General features: G+C 47.7%; 1 protein-coding gene across 7 annotated transcripts in view; it reads right to left on the bottom strand.

Annotated features, from left to right (window-relative positions):
* The window catches only part of IGSF9B (immunoglobulin superfamily member 9B), a 1,213,970-nt gene that overhangs the window by 392,507 nt on the left and 802,666 nt on the right, over window positions 1-18,797 (bottom strand). For all 7 annotated transcript variants that reach the window (XM_069614121.1, XM_069614116.1, XM_069614120.1 and 4 more), the window contains exon 13: window positions 12,213-12,388. In XM_069614121.1, coding sequence (XP_069470222.1) covers window positions 12,213-12,388 — 176 coding nt within the window. The remainder of the gene's footprint in view (window positions 1-12,212; window positions 12,389-18,797) is intronic.

Here is an 18,797-nt window from a genome sequence, read left to right as displayed (position 1 = left end):
TCTTTCCCCAAGTCGTGCTACCCCAAGCCATGAGAGCGCCGTACCCCAACCCAAGGCACATCCCGAGCCCACAAACCACAATGGCTAAAAAATCTACTAAACAAGCGGACATCGCAACCTTACTATCCACTCCAGCGCCGGACAGATCCAAGAGAGGGGAGCACCAGGACTCGGGGAAGCAAGCACCGAGTGCACACAGGGGGAACAACCACAGGGGAGCCAGTCTCAAGCCGTCGCGAAATCGGACCTTCAGGATCTGCTCTCGGCACAAACTAAAGAGTTCCAGAAAGGCACAGAGGAGGTTAAAGGGACAATTACGGCACTGGACACAAGAGTGGGGGAACTGGAAACAAGGACAGCAGAAGTGGAGACGACCCTGTGTGAGCATGACTACGAAATCGAGGAGGAGTCAGGCAGACTAGCGGCGCTGGAGGCCAGGTGCGAGGCCCTCGAGATGAAGCAAGATGATGCAGAGAACCGCTCCCGACGCAATAACATATGACTAAGGGGCATACCCACCTCAGTTCCGGATGCCGACCTGGAGAGATACGTGAGTGACCTCTTCCATTTCATTCTGACCCTCCCGGATGACTCTCCCCTGGTGATCGATCAACAGGGTACATAGAACCAGGGCCAGATCCAACTCATCTGTCCAACCGGACATCCTGGCGAGACTCCATTACTTCAAAGTGAAGGAGGAAATCATGCTGGAAGCAAGAAGTTCCCCGCGAATACGGTTCAGGGATGCCTCTGTTTCCCTGTATCAGGATCTCGTGGCTGTTACACTACTGAAGAGAAAGGCGTTGAAGTCAGTCAAGGAATGGCTGAGGGAGAAAGGTGTCACATACCACTGGGGGTTCCCCACCTCCCCGATATTCCCTTGTAACTGTAGCACCCGTCACATACGTAACATTCATGAGGCCGAGAAGCTATTGCATCCAAACATAGGGGAGGGAAACAATGACAAAGAGACGCCCTCTGATCAGGAGGATCCGAATGACTCCCACCAATCCTGGGCTCGAGTCAAGAGGCGATGTCAGAGAATCAGAGGGCCCCCAGCCAAAGAGTAAAAGGCCCAGCAAAGATGACGAAGATGACCAACGGTATCGCAGACCCGAGAGGTGCTCACCAGAGGTCTGGTCTCCGGCCTAAGGCTTCAACACATAGCTAAACCCAAGCAGGCTACTGACGTACTAAACTCGCACACAGCTCTCACCACTGAGCAGCAAAGGCCGGAAGTCCTCAACCTTAGAGGACAGCGTTGGCCCAGCCAGAGCCCCTGTTGGTCGAAGGCTGGCCCAGAAGAACAAGTGTTGTTGGTTTAAGGTGGGAAGCGGGGAAGAACAGTAGGGGGACTCAAATTATCAATGCAGGGACTAGCGGTGTCGACAGACACCTATATGATATGGCAGAGAAGGAAGAAAGGCAGCCACAATTATCAGCAACCTTAGCCTTCTGGGATGGGATCACCCACTAAGAACTTAACCATTATTACATGGAATGTCCAGGGCCTGAATTCCCCCAGGAAAAGGAAGTCCGTGGAACACTGCCTATACGAACTGGAGGCGGACATTGTGTGCCTGCAGGAAACCCACATCCTGGCGGCAGATGAGCAGCGTATCAGGTACCGCAGATTCCCCCGACGGTACTTCGCGTCCTCAGGACAGAAGAGGAGAGGGGTGGCAATCCTGCTCAGCCAGGCGGCGCCACTGTCCAAGATAACAGTCAAGCGAGACCCCGAGGGCAGATTCTTGCTGATTAAGGGCCTCCTGGTCGAACTTCCAATCACCATTGCTGCCATCTACTGCCCAAATGAAGGCCAGGAGCGCTTCTTACATAGGGTTCACCCAATTATAACCACTTTTGGCGACGGCAAATTGCTGATCGGAGGGGAGTTTAACCTCACCCCGGACCCAACCATCGACAAGCCTCTGCCGCCTACCTACCAGACTTCTCGAAGGCACTGGGATTCGCTGAATTCCTGAGAGAGATGGGGAAAATTGACACATGGAGGCTGGCTAACGACAAAGCACGCAACTACACCTTCTTCTCTCACTTCCACAGGGGTCTCTCCAGGATAGACCTCCTGCTGTTCTCATGTGCGTTGTTCCCCTGCCTCACAGACATCCACATAGGGTTGAGGGTCATTTCTGACCATGCCCCAGTAGTAGCGCAACTCCAGGCGGAAGGTCTACCAAGACTGCCGCAAAGGGCCTGGAAATTACAGGACTACCTCCTCTCGACATGGCAGACAGCCAGGAACTATCGGAAGCCCTGGTCAACTACTTCTCGGAGAATGTGGGTACAGGTCCCACAGAGGCGATGGTATATGACGCTATGAAGCCAGTTATCCGTGGAGTGGCCGTGAACTGTGCCGCAGCACACAGACGCAGACACCAGCTCAGGCAGGGGGAACTAGAAACAGCGGTGGCAGAGAGAGAAGCAATACACAAAAAGCGGCAAGCGGCCAAGTCATGGAACGAATTACGGAAAGCTAAAGTAGTCCTCGAAATGCACCTAGCGGATTGGACGGCCCGAGCCTTAACATACAAGAAGCAGTATTACTACCTGAACAGCAACAAGGCCAACCGCCTGCTCGTGCATAAGCTGAAGAAACTCCACACCAGGAACAATATCATAGTCCTACGGGACCGAGAGGGGAAACCCTGCAGCCTAGACACCGAAAAGCTAGCCATCATGACGGAGCACCACAGGGAAGTAATGGCAGGGGAGCACACAACGGCAGAATCACACGCCGAGTATCTGCAATTGGCGCCAAGGCCACCTCACCACCCAAGGATGGACTCTCTGGAAGATCCCATATCCCCGGAGGAGGTTGCTGAGGTGATCCATTCCATGAAGAATACAGCTCTGGGCCCGGATGGCTTGCCCGCACCATTCTATAAGAAGTACGCTCACATCCTGGACCCCCACCTGGCTTCCTTCCTGGTGCAAGGCTCGACCACCCCTCGATCACCCCTTCCATGGAAGAATCGGTCGCAATCCTGATCCCGAAACCCGGGGCAAACTCTGTTCATCGTATCGCCCCATTGCCCTGCTGAATGTAGACTCTAAAATCTTCTCGAAACTCCTGGCACAGAGGCTTGCCGGACTTCTCTCAGAGCTCATACACCCGGACCAGAGAGACTTCATCCCAGGCCGCAACACCCAGGACAACATCAGGGGGGCCCCTAAATGTCATTGAAACGGCCAACAGGACTGGTGTGGAACTGGCGGTGGCGTCGCTCGACGCACACAAGGCGTTCGACATGCTGGACTGGGGCTTCATGGGAGAAATGCTTTGGCATTACGGTGGGATCCATATACTGAAAATGGATAATGGCAAATTATCAGCACCCCACCACAGCTCTCAGAATCAACGGAGCGATATCCCCCAAAATAGAGATTACCAGAGGCACACGCCAGGGATGCCCCCATCACCTCATCTTCGCGCTGTCGATGGAGCCATTCGCTTCCAGGGTCCGCCAGGACTCCGAGATCCAGGGACTCAAAGTCAAGAATGAAACTTATAAAGCAGCCCTGTACGCGGACGACGTGCTATTGACACTTACCCAGCCAGGCACATCTCTGGCGGCACTAGGAGAGGAAATGGAGAACTTTAAAGCAGCATCCGGGTTCACAATCAACCCCAAGAAGTCGGTAGCATTGGGCATCAACATTCCAAAAGCAAGGCTGGACTCTCTATCAGCAAGCCTCCCAATCCAGTGGGCCAAATCACACCTGAGCTATCTGGGCATCCGACTACCTAAGCTAGCGGAACGCACGTACAAACTGAATTTCCCATCCCTATTCAAGGAACTGCAATCGGACATGTCCCGCTGGCAAAACCAGGAGATATCCTGGATGGGGAGGATTACGGCACTAAAAATGAATCTGATTCCCAGACTGCTCTACCACTGTCAAGCGCTCCCAGTGTCAGTCCCTAAGAAAGCCAAGCAGAAACTACAAGGAAACATGCTGAAATTCATAAGGGGGGGCAAGAAGCCACGAGTTGCCAGGAGGGTCCTGCTCAGAAGCCCCAGATCGGGGGGCTGGGGGCCCCGGAGATTGAGAGATACTGTCTGGCTGTGCAGCTCTCAGCAGCGTTCACGTGGCAAACGGTCACTAACAAACCCCGATGGCTGACTTTGGAGGAAGACTGGAGCCACTACCCACTGGAATCCCTACCTCATATCACCTGGCCCAAGAGCGCTCCAAACACTGGGCCTCTCATGTCAACCAGGAACACAGTGAACAGTTGGAAGCAAGCGGCTCAGAGGTGGAACTGAAAGAGCACAGTTGGCCCCCTGTCCCTGATCTGGGAGAACCTGGACTTCACTCCTGGGTTAGGGCAAGGGGTCTTCCCCCAAATGGAAGGCAGGCGGCCTGAAGAGGGTGGCGAACTTCTTTGATGGGGACACCTTACTTACTTTCGAGGACTGTAAAAGAAAATTTCAGGTCCCGGAAAGCGAAAGGTTCCAATACGCCCAAATCCAACACTGGCTGTCTCACGACCTCATGAGGACGCAAGGACACGGCGCTGGAGCAAAGACTGACAGCAACCCCGACCAGGGGGAAGATCGCCACCCTGTACAGGTTGCTAGTCAGGGTGGACCCAAATTCGAGGGAGCCCTACATGGAACGGTGGGAGCGGGACATTGGCAGAGAACTAGACATGGCTAGTTGGAATCGCATTTGGACAAGAACCCACAAGACCTCCAAGTGTGTCACAAACAAAGAGGGGGGGGGTCATCAAGGTCTGTTGAAGGTGGTACATCACACTGGAAATCCTTCACAAGGGCAACCCCGCCATACCGCCACGCTGCTGGAGAGGCTGCGCGGACACAGGAACAACGTTCCACCTGCTCTGGACATGTCCGAAGGCGGAAAGATTCTGGAAGGAAGTCCTGGAACAAATCAGACTCATTACGGGCCTAATAATCCTGTGGGATCCGCGAATCATCCTACTGGGTGACACAGGGGAGGGACAACTGCGGATGTCAGGCAATCTGGCAGCGCTCTACACGCACTTAGTCACTGCAGCCAAAATCTTAATTGCCAGGCTGTGGAAACTCCCAGAGGGCCCAGTGATCCCAGTGTGGTGGGTAAAATGCTGGGGCATTGCAGCAGCTGAGAAAATCACAGCCCTCTGCTTCAGCAACAGAAGCAAGTTCTACAGCATTTGGTTACCATTTCTAGACTATGTAGAGATATTCCCCGGGGTGGCCAGGCAGCCACCGTCCCTCCGCTGGCTGTCAAAAATGGACTAGTTCCCCCCCCCAATTAGAGAGTCTCCGCCTAGATCACCACCCTCATCGAAAGCACCCCTGCACCAACTTCCCGAGACTGCAGCAATCCCCGCCCGGAACACCCCAGCGGCCCTCCCCCCGTCCTCGTTTGCCTCAGCGGAGGCCAAGTTGACTTTTGTTTGTCTACATGATACCTTTGTAACAGATTTTGTGAATGTTGAAGCTTTTATTACCTATAAATGCCAATAAAAAGTATGATTGAAAAAAAAAGAAAAAGACGAATCCCACTTGACAAAATGGGACAGGAAAACAGTGATTCATGAAGGCTTATCTAGTAAAGACCTATACCCAAGGGAAAGAGCAGACACATATTGGTAAGACCAGGATAGAAAGAGGAGGGGGGGGGAGTGAGTAACAGACAAGATTAAGGGTTTGAGAACAAGAGAGCAAGTGGAGAAGAAAGCAAAAGGAGGAGGGCATCTTGTTAGCACAATAAACAATCTTTCCATTGCTATTGGACCTTGAGAAAGGAACTTCAGAGTTATGGAATCCTTAGGAAGTCCTTGATGGAGTTAGCTAGATAAGGCTCTGCCCTTCAGGCTCTGACCGCAGCTAGACTCAACAGATAGTAGGTGTTATCAATCTCTAGTCTACAGGAAGCTGAGCCAGGGAGGAGAGAGCCCATGGGAGAGTGCCCAAAGGTGAAACAAACAACCAAAATAGCAAACCATTTGTGTTGATTTCATGACGCTGGAATGATATAATTATAATAATTGGTTATTTATAACGCGCTTAATACCGAGAGGAGTCCAAGCACGGTCCCAGGGATCAAACCTGTGTTGCTCCGCGTCGTCTTTCTTCCAAGGAGAGCGCGTTGTCCCCGAGCTATCCTCCCCACTGAGAGTTTGTGAAGCCATCCGTGACACTAGGAACATTAAAATGACCAAGTTGATGGCCAAGAGTGGGATGTTAACATTTCTGTTTTGAATGTAAAGGTGTGTGACAAAGTGACCCGACTGGTTCTGAGGTAAGAGACAAGGGAACCACCAAATGCAAGGTAATGCGGGATGCAGGTGCAGTGTGGGGACAGTCACCTGGTCTCCCCAACCCTCCCCTAGGTGCATGGCATGTCCTGCAACTGAAGAGGGTGTATGATAACGCATTTCACATCGGAATTTTGACAGAAACAATGAGAGCAGCAATCAGTATGGTTCTTCTTAAAAAGGGTAAAGTCCCAATCAATGTGCCTCATACAGGCCTATCTCATTGTGAAATGTGAATGAAAATATTTTGGGGAAGGTGCTAGCAACAAGATTAGCCAAGATAACACCAAGCTTGATACAAACAGATCAGCGCAGGTTTATAGGAGGCTGTAACACTAATATGAACCTGCGTCCACTGCACCACGTGATGGACCCGGTATAAAGATCTCAGGAGGATATGGCACTAGACTCCTTAGACGTGGTTAAAGCGTTTGATTCGCTTGAATGGGTATGGACATTTACAGTTTTGGAGGCTTAATGGTTTGGACCCAGGACCGTGAGTTGGCTGAGACTCCTTTATAGCACCCCAATGGCAAGAGTGAACCCCACAATGGTTGTTGGAGTGAGGTACATAACAGGGCTGTCCGGTATCACCCATTTTGTTCTCTTTGGTCCTGGAGCCTTCAGATAGATTTATTCTGATGTATATCCATGAACCGGTATCTCGGTGTGGGCAGTGACGCATAATATTTAGTTATAGGCGGTTGATATTTTACATATACTGATTATTTTAGAAGTTCTGGGCAACTTTGGGAAATTGTCAGGGTTTCAAATAGGGAAAAATCTATCTTGTTCCCCTTGGTGGGGTTACGCGACAAGGACGGCAAGCCCTCCCAGATTGGGGAATTAGGTGGGAGCGGGAGTCCTTTACATACTTGGAAGTGCAGATATTCCACGAGGTGGAAAAGACATTAGTTTACATAATCCCGGGTGGGCACTCTCCAGTATAGGGGATGCGTTGCAATTTTGGAACACGTTGCCTCTTTTGCTGATGGGAGGGGTGACTTTATGTAAAATGGTGGTTCTCCCTAGGTTGCTGTATTTATTTTACAAACATCCCTTTCATAATAAAGTAGGTTTTTTCTTCAAGATGCTGGACAAGACACTGGGCAAACTACTGTGGAAAGCTGGAAGTGTAGAGTGGCCATGGGAACATTACAACATACAGGTGTGTGTGTGTGTGTGGGGGAGGTGGGGGGGTTCATTTGCCAGACTAGTTTTATTTCATGGGGGCACAGCTACAATCGGTGGTCCAATGGGACCTGACCCAAGAGGGAGAAATGACTGGTTTATTGGGAGGTATACCAGGCCATAGACAGGGAACAGAATTATTCTGGAATCCAATAGGAGGTAAAGGAGATACAAATGTGTTCAGGGTAGTACAGGAAGTATGGAGAAGGTTGCTGGTAAAATTGAAAGTTTAAGGGCTATATGGGGCAAATGTGCCGATAGAATTTGATATGAAGATCCTGACGGCACTAAGGAGTATAGATTTGGTTGCTCTGAAGGAGAGACATTGCAAGGCGCTTGGATATTTTTTCGTGGGGGGTGAGCTTATGACATTTGATGACTGGAGACAGACATATAGCATCTCAAGTGGTCACTTTCTCACATTTGCAAAGGTAGTATGGCGATTGGCAGACATTTGGGATTGTATTCCAAGAGGAGCCAGAAGTATGTGCCTTAGTACAAACATTAGTGGGTGACAAGAAGGAAGGAAAAGGATTGTGAAGAATTAGTGGTCATGGATAAATGGGAAAAAGATGTAGGCTTCTAAACTTCGGCAACAAAATTGCTTCAGATGTCGGAACAGCTTAAAGAGGTGTCACGAAATGTGAGGGTTCAATTGATTCAATTTAACTACTTGCACAGAGTATATTTGACGCCAGAGAAATTACATATGATAAATCCCTCGATATGAATATTTGCGATGTTTCTAGCATATTATTTGAAAATATCTGATAACTGGATATTGGGAGGAGGTGGTGGGGCACCGTAACATCTTACTGGGTAGTACTTGCACGCTCATGCCTGCTGCTTGCCTATGGGGATTACTGTCAGGGAAGAAGAGACATAAAATACGAAATAAAATAGCACAATTCCTGCTGGTTTAGGTAAGCGATGAATTGCGATATCACAGAAGGGTACGAATGGCCCATCAGTAAGGCAGTGGCTCCAGGATGTTCAGTGATGGGGTTTGGGCGAAGTGGAATATTTGAAAAAACAGAGAGACCCGGATGGAGATGGAGGTGCTGAAAATGGATTGGGGACAACTGCTAAACAAACTGGCTTCCACCCGGGACTTAAAACCCCCATGATAAGGGTAATCACAGATCTGCATGAAATGGGATAATATGAGTACAATAAGAGGAGAAAGGGGTTCTCATTGTATTGAGGCGGGGGATACCAGAAGAAAGAAAGCAAATGGGCAGACTCAAAGAGAAACGTGTGGAGGAGGGTGCTCGGGGTGGCATGTTAACGTTCATGTATCATTTGAGGAGGGGGGGTTGGGTTTCAGGATTTGTAGGGGAATATGTGATTACATATATTGACTGGTCATGGTGTGTTACATTTCTTACAAAACTTAATAAAAAGTTCGAAAAAATGAATCCAATACAACAGATTCTATTCAACAAGCAATTCTCCACCAAACCTGAGAAAAAATGGAGGAGTGGCGGTCCCAAGCAGGGGGGCCACGCCCCTATAAAGGATGTATGGTTTGGCAAATGTGTGTGGGCGTCCGAAGAGAAATGGACAGAAGGATCATGCTGGAGGCAAGAGGAGGCTGGTTTGGAGGTATCTTAAGGAGAGGAGGAGGTGATGTGAGTGGAGAAAAAAAGCCGTTGTGGGGACACGAAAAGGAGGAGGTGGGAAACAGGTGATGGAGGAAATGGAAGTGGGGGGGTGGGAAAGCACTAGTAGGTGGAAAGACAACAGGATGAGAAAGAAAGATATCCAGAGAGGGCCGTGAGCGACAAGGAGGCAGCGGTTAGACAAGATGAGGTGAAGAAATAATTACTAACCTGCGTTCATTTTCTTTACAATGGATTCTCCTTCCACATTTTCATTATCTTAGATGGAAATTCAGCAACTGTCTTTAATCTTTTCCAATAGGGGGTGTGGTGTAGCTCGGTGTCCACCTCCTCCGACGGCTCACCTCTATGGTTCCGGAAGTGACGCCACCATAACATACATTGCGCACACCACACCCCCATGATCTTCATTTTATCCCTTTCCGCTGTGTTCTGTAGCTGAGGGAATACATTACTAGGGAGAATTTGAACAGAGACCTTTTTCTTTATTTTGAATCTCTTATAATGAAGGGCAGGAGGGAGGGAAATGAGGAATCTGTGGGAGAAGGATTCATCGGAAAAAAAACATCAACAGGGAAAGTAACATTTTCTGCTAATGAAATGTGTCCGCACACAGATTCCTCTTCATAAATACACTCCTAGGAGAGAGAGAGTAAGCCCCAGGATCTGTCTTCTAAGCAGCCTTTTCTTCTCTTTTTCGGAAGAATGGTTTATTTTGAAGGTTGTGCCTTCTTTCCTGCCAAAAGGGGCCTATAGTATCTATTTGAGTCAAACAGTTCAGTTACTGAGTCTCAGACATAGTTTTTCTGCTCAATGCAGGACATGTATGATATGGGAGGTGATCTTATTCTGGCAGGCATGAAATGCCCGAACTTGCCACAGATATCATTGCCAGAGGTGAGATATCAGATGAGGTAGGTGATGAGCTTCACTATGGCACCCTGCTGGAAATGTTTGAGGACAGCTGCAGCTGATGAGTATCTATCAATAAGAGGAATCTGTGAGAGGATGAAATGTATTAGTAGGAAAGATATGTTGAGGAGGTGGTGAGAGAACAGGGGGGGAGGAGGAGGCGAGAGAACAGGAGGCGGTGTGGAGAGAGAGGTGGTGAGAGAATGGGGGAGGTGGTGAGAGAACAGGAGGACGTGTGTAGAGAACAGGAGGAGGTGGGGATAGAACAAGCGGAGGTGGTGAGGTAACAGGAGGAGGAGGTGGTAAGACCCTATGTATCAAGAAGTGGTGATAAGATATCAGAAGAGAGAAAGGGTGGTAAAGCATAATCAAGAGGAGGCGGAAGAGCATCATCAGCAGGAGGCGGTAGAGCATCTTCAGGAGAACGCAGTAAAGCATCATCAGAAGGAGGAGGGAGAGACACTGGTGGTGCAGGAGGAGAGAAGGCATAGCCTGGGCAGTGTGACAGATCGAGAGAATTTGTCCATTCTCCCGAGAGGGGAGCTCCCCCCTATGAGCCTAGGGAGATGAGACCATTCTGCAACACCCTCCCTAGGGATGGGGGCAAGTGGGACCTCACCGGGAGAGACTCCCCCTGTGGGGACAAGGACTCCCATTCCTCTACCATTCGGTTACTTGTGGAGCTGTCAATCCGTTATGAGGGCGAATACAGAGCTCTGGACGTCGGAGAGAAGTAAGAGGATGTTAGGCATTTGCCCAACTCCGAGGAGGGCTGGAAACAGTCCGCGTTCGCTTCCTTATGGAAGCGTTGGCATCTCCATGGCAACAGTCCCATCCCAAGATGGCGCCATTTCAGGAAACGGACTGCATTTGACGCTGTGAAATCCAAGATGGCCACCGCCATCTGAATCGCATTGGAGTGGAGTCACAACACCATAAGAGCAGCAGCAGACAGGTACTCTGTGTGTCGCAACTCTGCTTACTAGATTGCCATATGCTCTTTTTCCTGTTACTCCCTTTCTCTCTGTTCCTTCCTGGATTTCATTCTTTGACATTTCTGGACTTCTTTTGCTGCTTCACTTACCCTGGTTTCTTAACCCCCTATGTTGTATGAATTGATTTTTATGTTTTTATAATATTCACATTTTTTCATGTATTCTATAAAGGTTTTAACAAACCAAAAATACAAATTAAAAAATAGAAAGAAAAAAAAAAGAAACTATTTCCACACACTTGGTACTGCAACAGTGAAAAGAGTTCCACAGGCTTGGAACTGAGATAGGGAAAGAGTTCCACAGGCTTCGAACTGAGACGGGGAAAGAGTTGCAAGGCTTAGAACCAATGGCAGGGAAAGGGTCCCACAGGCTTGGAACTGTGACAGGGAAAGAGTTCCATAGGCTTGGAACTGTGACAGGGAAAGAATTCCAAGAGCTTGGAACTGCAATGGGAAAAGAATTCCAAGAGCTTGAAACTGCAATGGGAAAAGAATTCCAAGAGCTTGAAACTGAGACATGGAAGGATTTTCTCAGGATTCGAACTGTGACAGGGAAAAAGTTCCATATGCTTGGAACTGCGACAGGGAAAGAGTTGCACAGGCTTTGAACTGAGACAGGAAAAGATTTTCACAGGTTTAGAACCGTGGGTGGGAAAGAAATCCACAGGCTTCGAACCTCGACAGGGAAAGAGTTGCACAGGCTTGGAACTATGACTGGGAAAGAATTCCACACACTTAGAACTGTGACACGTAAAGCTTGCTTGGCTAGGACTTTTGATTAGACTTATTTTTCATGAAAGTATCTAAATAGGCTTGAGGTACAGTTCCAGGCAGTCCTGTCTTTGTATTGTATAATTTACTGGTGATTGAATACAGTGGCACTTAGTCGTTTCTGTGGCACTTTTTAAAAGAAATGTACTCTTTGCAAATGACCTTGAAAGAAGAGCACTTCATATGAATGATCGTTTGAAATTCCAACTTGTAACTCACATGTGCAATTCACACATGCAAAGGTTTTGCAACTATGTTCTGGAGGGCACAGTCATAAGCGCGAGGAAGCAGCGGTCATTCTCTTTGAGATTTCAATGTAAATGTTGGGTCTCCATGAGTATCCTACTCCGATAGGACAAAAGACAGGAAGTAAGGTGCTGACCACAACCCGCCCATGCTCAATCCTTGCCATTCATTCCCCACTCCTCACCTAGAGTGTTCATGGTGACCACCTCACTGAAGGAACTTGTGCCTAGTTTGTTCTGGGCTAGGACACTGAACTGGTAGGCTGTCTCAGGCTCGAGGGTGTCCATCAACAGCCAGGTGGATCCAGGTGGCACAGGCATCGAAAGCCAGTCATGAGGCCCAAACTGAGCCCTTTTCATCCTGTGAGGAGAGAGATGTGGTTATGGTTAAAATAGGTTACACAATAGCTGTCTCACCTCTAAGGGAGAAAGGGGGTTATATATGGGGCTGGGAAAATGAAGAGGAAGAGAGAGGAGGACAGAAAAAAGTAGACAGAGAGAAAGTTAGGGAGCGCAGAGTGGAGGGTAAGAATCAGGAGATAAAAGGCAGAGTATGATCATGTGCTATGGTGAGAGAAAGAATCAGAAGAAAATAATATAAACCAGAGATACCCAAATTAAGGCATTCGAGAAACAGATGTGATAAGACAGTGAGAGAAAGAATGTTGAAACAAACAAGAAAAGTGAGTTGACGTCCAAATACTGAAAGAGGTTAAGATTGATATTTCTGATACTTTTAGCCAAAGGGAGGGAGAGTGAGAGATATAGCAAAGGAGTCTGGTTTCCAAAACTTCAGACAGAGCCCATGGAAGGGATGAGGAGAGAAAGGAGGAAGAAGGGAAAAGGAGTGAGTGTAATGTGGAGCGATGGATGAGAGCGAGAGAAAATACCATGCAAACAAGGACAGATGGAGCAAAAGAGCAAAGAAGCGATTGAGGGAGTGAGAGAGGGGCAATGAGAGAGAACCAGATAGCAAGAGAGAGAAAGAGATAGGAGGATAACTGGGAGAGGGAAAGGTTGAGATAAACCCTGTTAACAAAAGTTTATAAACTTTAAAAAATGCAACCAAAGGCAGCTTCCCATGTATGCATGAAATTTTGACGAGCAAGTCCTCCTGGCTCAGGCTGGCAGATAGTACCAAAAGTATGACACGTTGCAGGCATCCTCATCACTTTCAACGCAATGATTGTTTAGCACAGGACTACTTGGGGGCAACATCAGTGAGGACCTCTTTTATACAAGGATGAGTTATCTTGCCGGGTGTGGGGCTCCAAGGGAGAAACAACAAGACTCTAGTTTCTGACCTAGTCTATGGTGAACGCTACTTCTGAAATAAGACAGTCTACTGATCAGGCGACTGACCATTAATTCACAGAAGCAAAATTGCAATCAAGATTAGTTCTCAGAAACCAATATGATTTGTAAAAGCAAGCGTGCCATCAAGTCATATTTCGATTCTTAAAAATAAAAAAAGGTTAACAGTGTAAACCGTAACAAGTTAGAGGTAAGTGAGCACTGTGAACGTACTCACATTAGTATGTTTCAATTTCAACTTTTATGGAAGAACCCAGTCGTATCCGTTTCACTTCTGACACTAACAGCATGGCAGCCAGAGCTGGGTGCTGGATGCCTTGAGTCGAGAAAGCATCTCAGCACAAGTGGCCCTTCCAGCCCTCTAGCCTGCTCAAGGTACCACCAGGGGAACGTGACCCATTTCCTGTAGCGTTCATGCCCTCACTGAATTCTCCATTTATTAGGAGATCAGGACAAAGCCCTGGCTCAGCCCCCTGTTCAGGAAACCACCATCAATCGGATGCTCGTCCACGTGTCTTAACAGCCATTTATTTTGCTCTAGAACAGTACTCCAAGGTGTCACTGCCAACCTGGAAACTGCCATTAACCACCACCCTCTACCAGTTAGCTTCTATCACAGACATCTTAAGGGTTCTGGATTTTAGTGTTCCCCTGAGGTTAGCCAAATACATTCACATGGGCCTAGTCTGTTTGCAGCATAATCTTGGCTCACTCGGATTTGTCTTAAGCCACCCAACCTGAAAATGGTGCCGAACAATGCCCCATCTACCGACTAGAAGTTCACGCCAGACTATCAGAAATAAGCCAAGATCTTCACCCAATAATATTTTCAAAAACCATTCAACTCTGGCAATCAATCACACCCCATAAAGGAAGGCTTATCAACTCAACTCCCCTCATCAATGCCTAAGGGGAAATTCAGTCAGGACTCTCTTACCCCTTACCTCGATAATGTGAGGTCCTTTCTCCGGTCTCTTTCCCTTATACATGCCTCTTCCATTAAACATGCTTTCTCTGTCTTTCACTTTGCATTTATGACTCGATTTGATAAACAATATCCTGCTCGCACATTCACACCTTCCATCCTCGGGCCTGGATCACATCTAAAATGAAGACCATCAAAACAAGCATGTGCCGTGACCTACGATGCTGGCACCAATTGAGGCCTCCTACACTACTTCTAGTCTACATATAAAATTCCCTTGCTGCCCTAACCTCTGTTCTGGACTCTGCCAAATCCTCCTACTTCACAAACCTAATCTCCTTCTTTCGCAATCAACATCACAAACTTTCATCGACATCCCAGTCTTTGCTCACACCTCCCAAGCCAATATCCATCGCCTCCCCCTTTTCTCCTAATGACTTTGCTCACCTCTTAACTGTGCGACACTCTCACAGCCCTCCTCTCACTCCCTCCCTGATCCTGCTTCTGTCCATCACCTTGCCCCTACCTCTTCTACTGTAGACTACTTTTCTCCTACCTCTCCTATTGAATTAACATCCATCCTTCTCAGTGCCACCAATTTCTGCGCTCCTATCAACCCTTTTTCTCCTCAAATGGTCAAAGACTTAGTCTCAATTCTCTCTCTCTCTCTCTCTCTCTCTCTCTCTCTCTCTCTCTCTCTCTCTCTCTCTCTCTCTCATCTGCAACTGTCTTACAACTACCGAGGAAACCCTCTGCTGGTGCAAACTTCCCAGCAAGCTATCACCCAGTTTCTCTACTTCCCCATTATTCAAAGGCCCTAGAGTGAGTGGTCTTCGATCGCATCACTAAATACCTTGAGGATAACGGCCTTAGAGAGCCACTTTAATCTGGCTTCCATAGTAAACACTTCACAGAGACTACCCTCATGCATCTCTCCAACATTCTCTCTAAGGCTCACCACTCCAAGTCCAAGGTGGCTTCTATGCTCATCCTTTTGGAACTTTCTGGGCTTTCGATACTGCCGACCACTCCTCTGTTCTACTCACCCTCCAGGACCTTGGGTTTCGCAAATCTGCTCTTGCCGGAATCACTTTCTACCTGATGGAACTCACAAACCTATCTGACCCCACTCTCCTCCCTGTTGGCGTCTCCCAAGGGTCAGTGACTTATCTCATTCTTCGGCTTTCACTATCAACTTTTTGCTGATGGCATTCCAATCTTTTTCTCATTTCCCTCCTTCACCCGATCAATCTTGGAACAGATTATGAACGGTCTCATTGCAATTCATCACGGGATGGCTCTCTGTTGCTTCATGTTGAACTCTTCAAAAACAGAAGTCAGCTTCCTCCTGGCTTCCGTCATCCATCCCCTCCCCTCCCCTCTCCTCTCCTCTCCTCTCTCCTCTCCTCTCCTTTCCTTTTTCCTTCCCACTTGACTTCTTGCTCCCTCACTCAAAGCTCACAATCTTGGGGTCCTCTGATAGCGCCCTATGACTGCAACAATTTATCACTGCCTCTGCTGCTCCTTTTAACCTCTGCAACATTTGGAAATTGTTATTTTTTTCCAACTAACCACTCTTCCAAAAACTCTACTTTGCACTTATGTGCTGAGCATACTTGACTACTGCTCAAGCCTACTCCTTGGCCTTCCTCTCTACTTCTTCCCCCCTCTAGAGAAAGTCCTCAACGTTGCTACCTGTATTCTGCACAACCTACCCAGATCCTCCCGCACCTCTACCTACCGACAACAACCCTCCAACCAGTCTCTTTTCAAGTTCCTCCTCCTAGTCAACAAAGCTATCAATGGCCTTGTTCCTTGGTACCGTCTGAGTGCATCTCAGTTTACTCACCATTTTATGCTATCTGATCCTCTTCTGCACTCAAACTCACCATCCCATACTCTCACCTGTGCCTCCTCTTGCTTCCGCTCTTTCTCCCTACACTCCCGCTCCACTGCAACCGACTGCCCATAACAATCAAAGCAAGCCCAACTGTGGATCTCGTCAAAGCTCGGCTTAAACTTCACTTTCTTGCTAAAGAGGGAGCTCCCTTTGCTCTCTCGCCATCCTCCCTACCCAACTCCACCACTGCCCCCAGTGATCCTTAATAATGCAATTTTGTATATTTCAAGAGTACTTTTTAGTTGGAAGCACGTACCCCTTAGTTTAATGTCACCCGTTTTCTTATTTATACAATGTTTGTTTGTTTTGGTATGTCCCTGGAATATGCCCCTCATTTTTACACCCTCATAAACTGTGTCACCACATGTTCTCATCCTTGTGCTATTGTACAGGCCCCCTTTGTGGGAAACAACCTCTGTCATCTGCAGAGGTGTTATTGTATGTCATTTCTTTTGAAACCGACATCCCTCTTCTTCAAATAAATACAAATGTAAATCGCAGGCGGTCAATGGAGTACACTGGAAGCTTAAACATTCCATAGTAAAAGTGCACTAAAACAAAGTGGTAATCCAGGCTGATCATAATCCTATCATTTGAGCAAACATAGGAACAGCAGTCATTCAACTCCCCAACCACCTGGACCAAAACACAAAGGCTACCCTATGGAATACAAGCAAGGAACTGCCCTCCTCCGGTGATCGGGCCATACGCCCCACATGCTGACCCTCCTCTGTCTACCAAGGGTCCACAATGGCCTGGATCACAACATGCTCCTTACACGCTTTGAGTGTTCCTGCACAATCAGTGGGACAGTCCTTCAGTTAATCTAATCCACTCAAACTGTGCCCACTAGGTAAAGTGGGCATTCTCCTTTGCTACCACTGGCACCTCCTGCAGCATGCTGAAAGATATGCCCTCACGCTCATCTCATTCAATGTGCATATCCGGTTCCCTAGCCAGCACGTGCACTGTCGATGGCAAGTGCATCCACAATAGGATATCTGAATAATCCAGAGACGTCAACAATGAATGAGGCTAAGATGCCCATCTGAGTTTGGCTGCCTTGTGCTCAACACTCAGACATTTATCGGTCCTGCAGATCAACAACTGCTTCAGGAATGTCTCCAATCACCTCAACTGCCTCTGTGCACCTCCCACACATCTGCTGACTCAAATGTACCATTTTATCCCAATGGTCATCTCCTCGCAGGCTTATGCAACAGGATCTACAACGGGCATCTGGCAAACGTACTGGGCACAAATAAAGGCTACAGAACTAGGCAGCTTGTCTTGTACTTAGTCTAACAAGAATGACCCATATAAAAGAAGTTCAGAAATCTATAGACTGCCACCAACAAAACAGGATGCAAGGTTCTACTTGACCATGGCAACAGCTGCCAACTACAAAATTGAAGAGCTTTTCCAATACAAACCCATGGGAAGGCTAAGGTCAGCCTCTCTGAACAGACTCCCCACTTGACACAGCAAAATAAAACATTTTGGAAGCTGGACATTTTGAGAAGGACTTCAGGACAGTTGTTAAGGAATTAAAAACTCCACTTTTCTGAATAGCATACAGGAGAGATTTCTGCAACGCCTTCTGTCAAATACCACCTTTAATAGTACCAAACACTATTTCACACAAAGGGCTTTGAAACATTCCCCTGGCAATGTTAGTGCTATACAAAAACAACAAATAACGTTCTGGAAAAAGTGGGTCAAGTGGCATTCTAACAGCATGTCCAAATGAGGCCTGCATGGGGATCTCGTTTAAGTGTCCGGTCTGCCCGGTTCTTGGTTATGTAAGGCTTTCTTAGGAACCACTAATTTACCACTATGTAAACCGTTATTCTTACTGTTACAACAGACTGGGAGAATTAGGTTGCAATAGTGCAGGGGTGACTTAATGGCTTTGCCAACTTTCTGGTTTTCGCTCCAGTTCACCGGCTCAGGAGCTGAATAAGGTGACAAAAGGCAGCCTGCTAGGACCTATCGGAGATCCTCCAAACACCAATAATAGGACATTAATTGAACCTGGTTTTACCTTGACCATATGGGCCTTAATTTAGGTAGCGTGTCATGCAGGTGGATGGGAAACAGAATAACTCCGTACTCCAATAATTAGACCAACTCAGGAAGATGGCAAGTTTGTTTACTGTTTTAATATCAATTGTCTAAAACAGGGAGTTACAACGGACATCGGCGGACGTTCGCTCGAGCTCTCAAAACATTGCTCATAAAAACACATTTATATACTAAAAATGTGTCATATGTAGGTCATGTTACATGGCAAATAAGAAAAACCTACGGGGGATTGTGGTTGGCTGAAGGGGAACTTCTAAAAATACTTTCTATAAGGGGTCGGGTTGTGGTTGGGTCTCTACAGTCAGGTGGACAGCTCATGCCCACCCCAAGTGCAGGTCATCTTCATCAGCTATTAGAAACAGGGTGCTCTATTGGCTCTTAAACTATAAGGCTCTTCGTTATACGGCCCTCTAGAATTGTTTGGCACGCTCGTGCCCTTCTGGAACATTTGATTCACTTAGCAGCATGTGAGCTCAGACCCAGGTTCGAGGAGGGGACTTGACTAACCTCCATACTCAATTAAGCCACCACATCTCATCACCCATG

The sequence above is a fragment of the Ambystoma mexicanum genome, chromosome 9 (genome assembly GCF_040938575.1).
Source record: "Ambystoma mexicanum isolate Mex_15411 chromosome 9, UKY_AmexF1_1, whole genome shotgun sequence".
Classification (NCBI taxonomy): Eukaryota; Metazoa; Chordata; class Amphibia; order Caudata; family Ambystomatidae; genus Ambystoma; species Ambystoma mexicanum.
The sequence above is the reverse complement of the archived record's forward strand: the minus strand, read 5'-3'. Positions and strand labels throughout refer to the sequence as shown.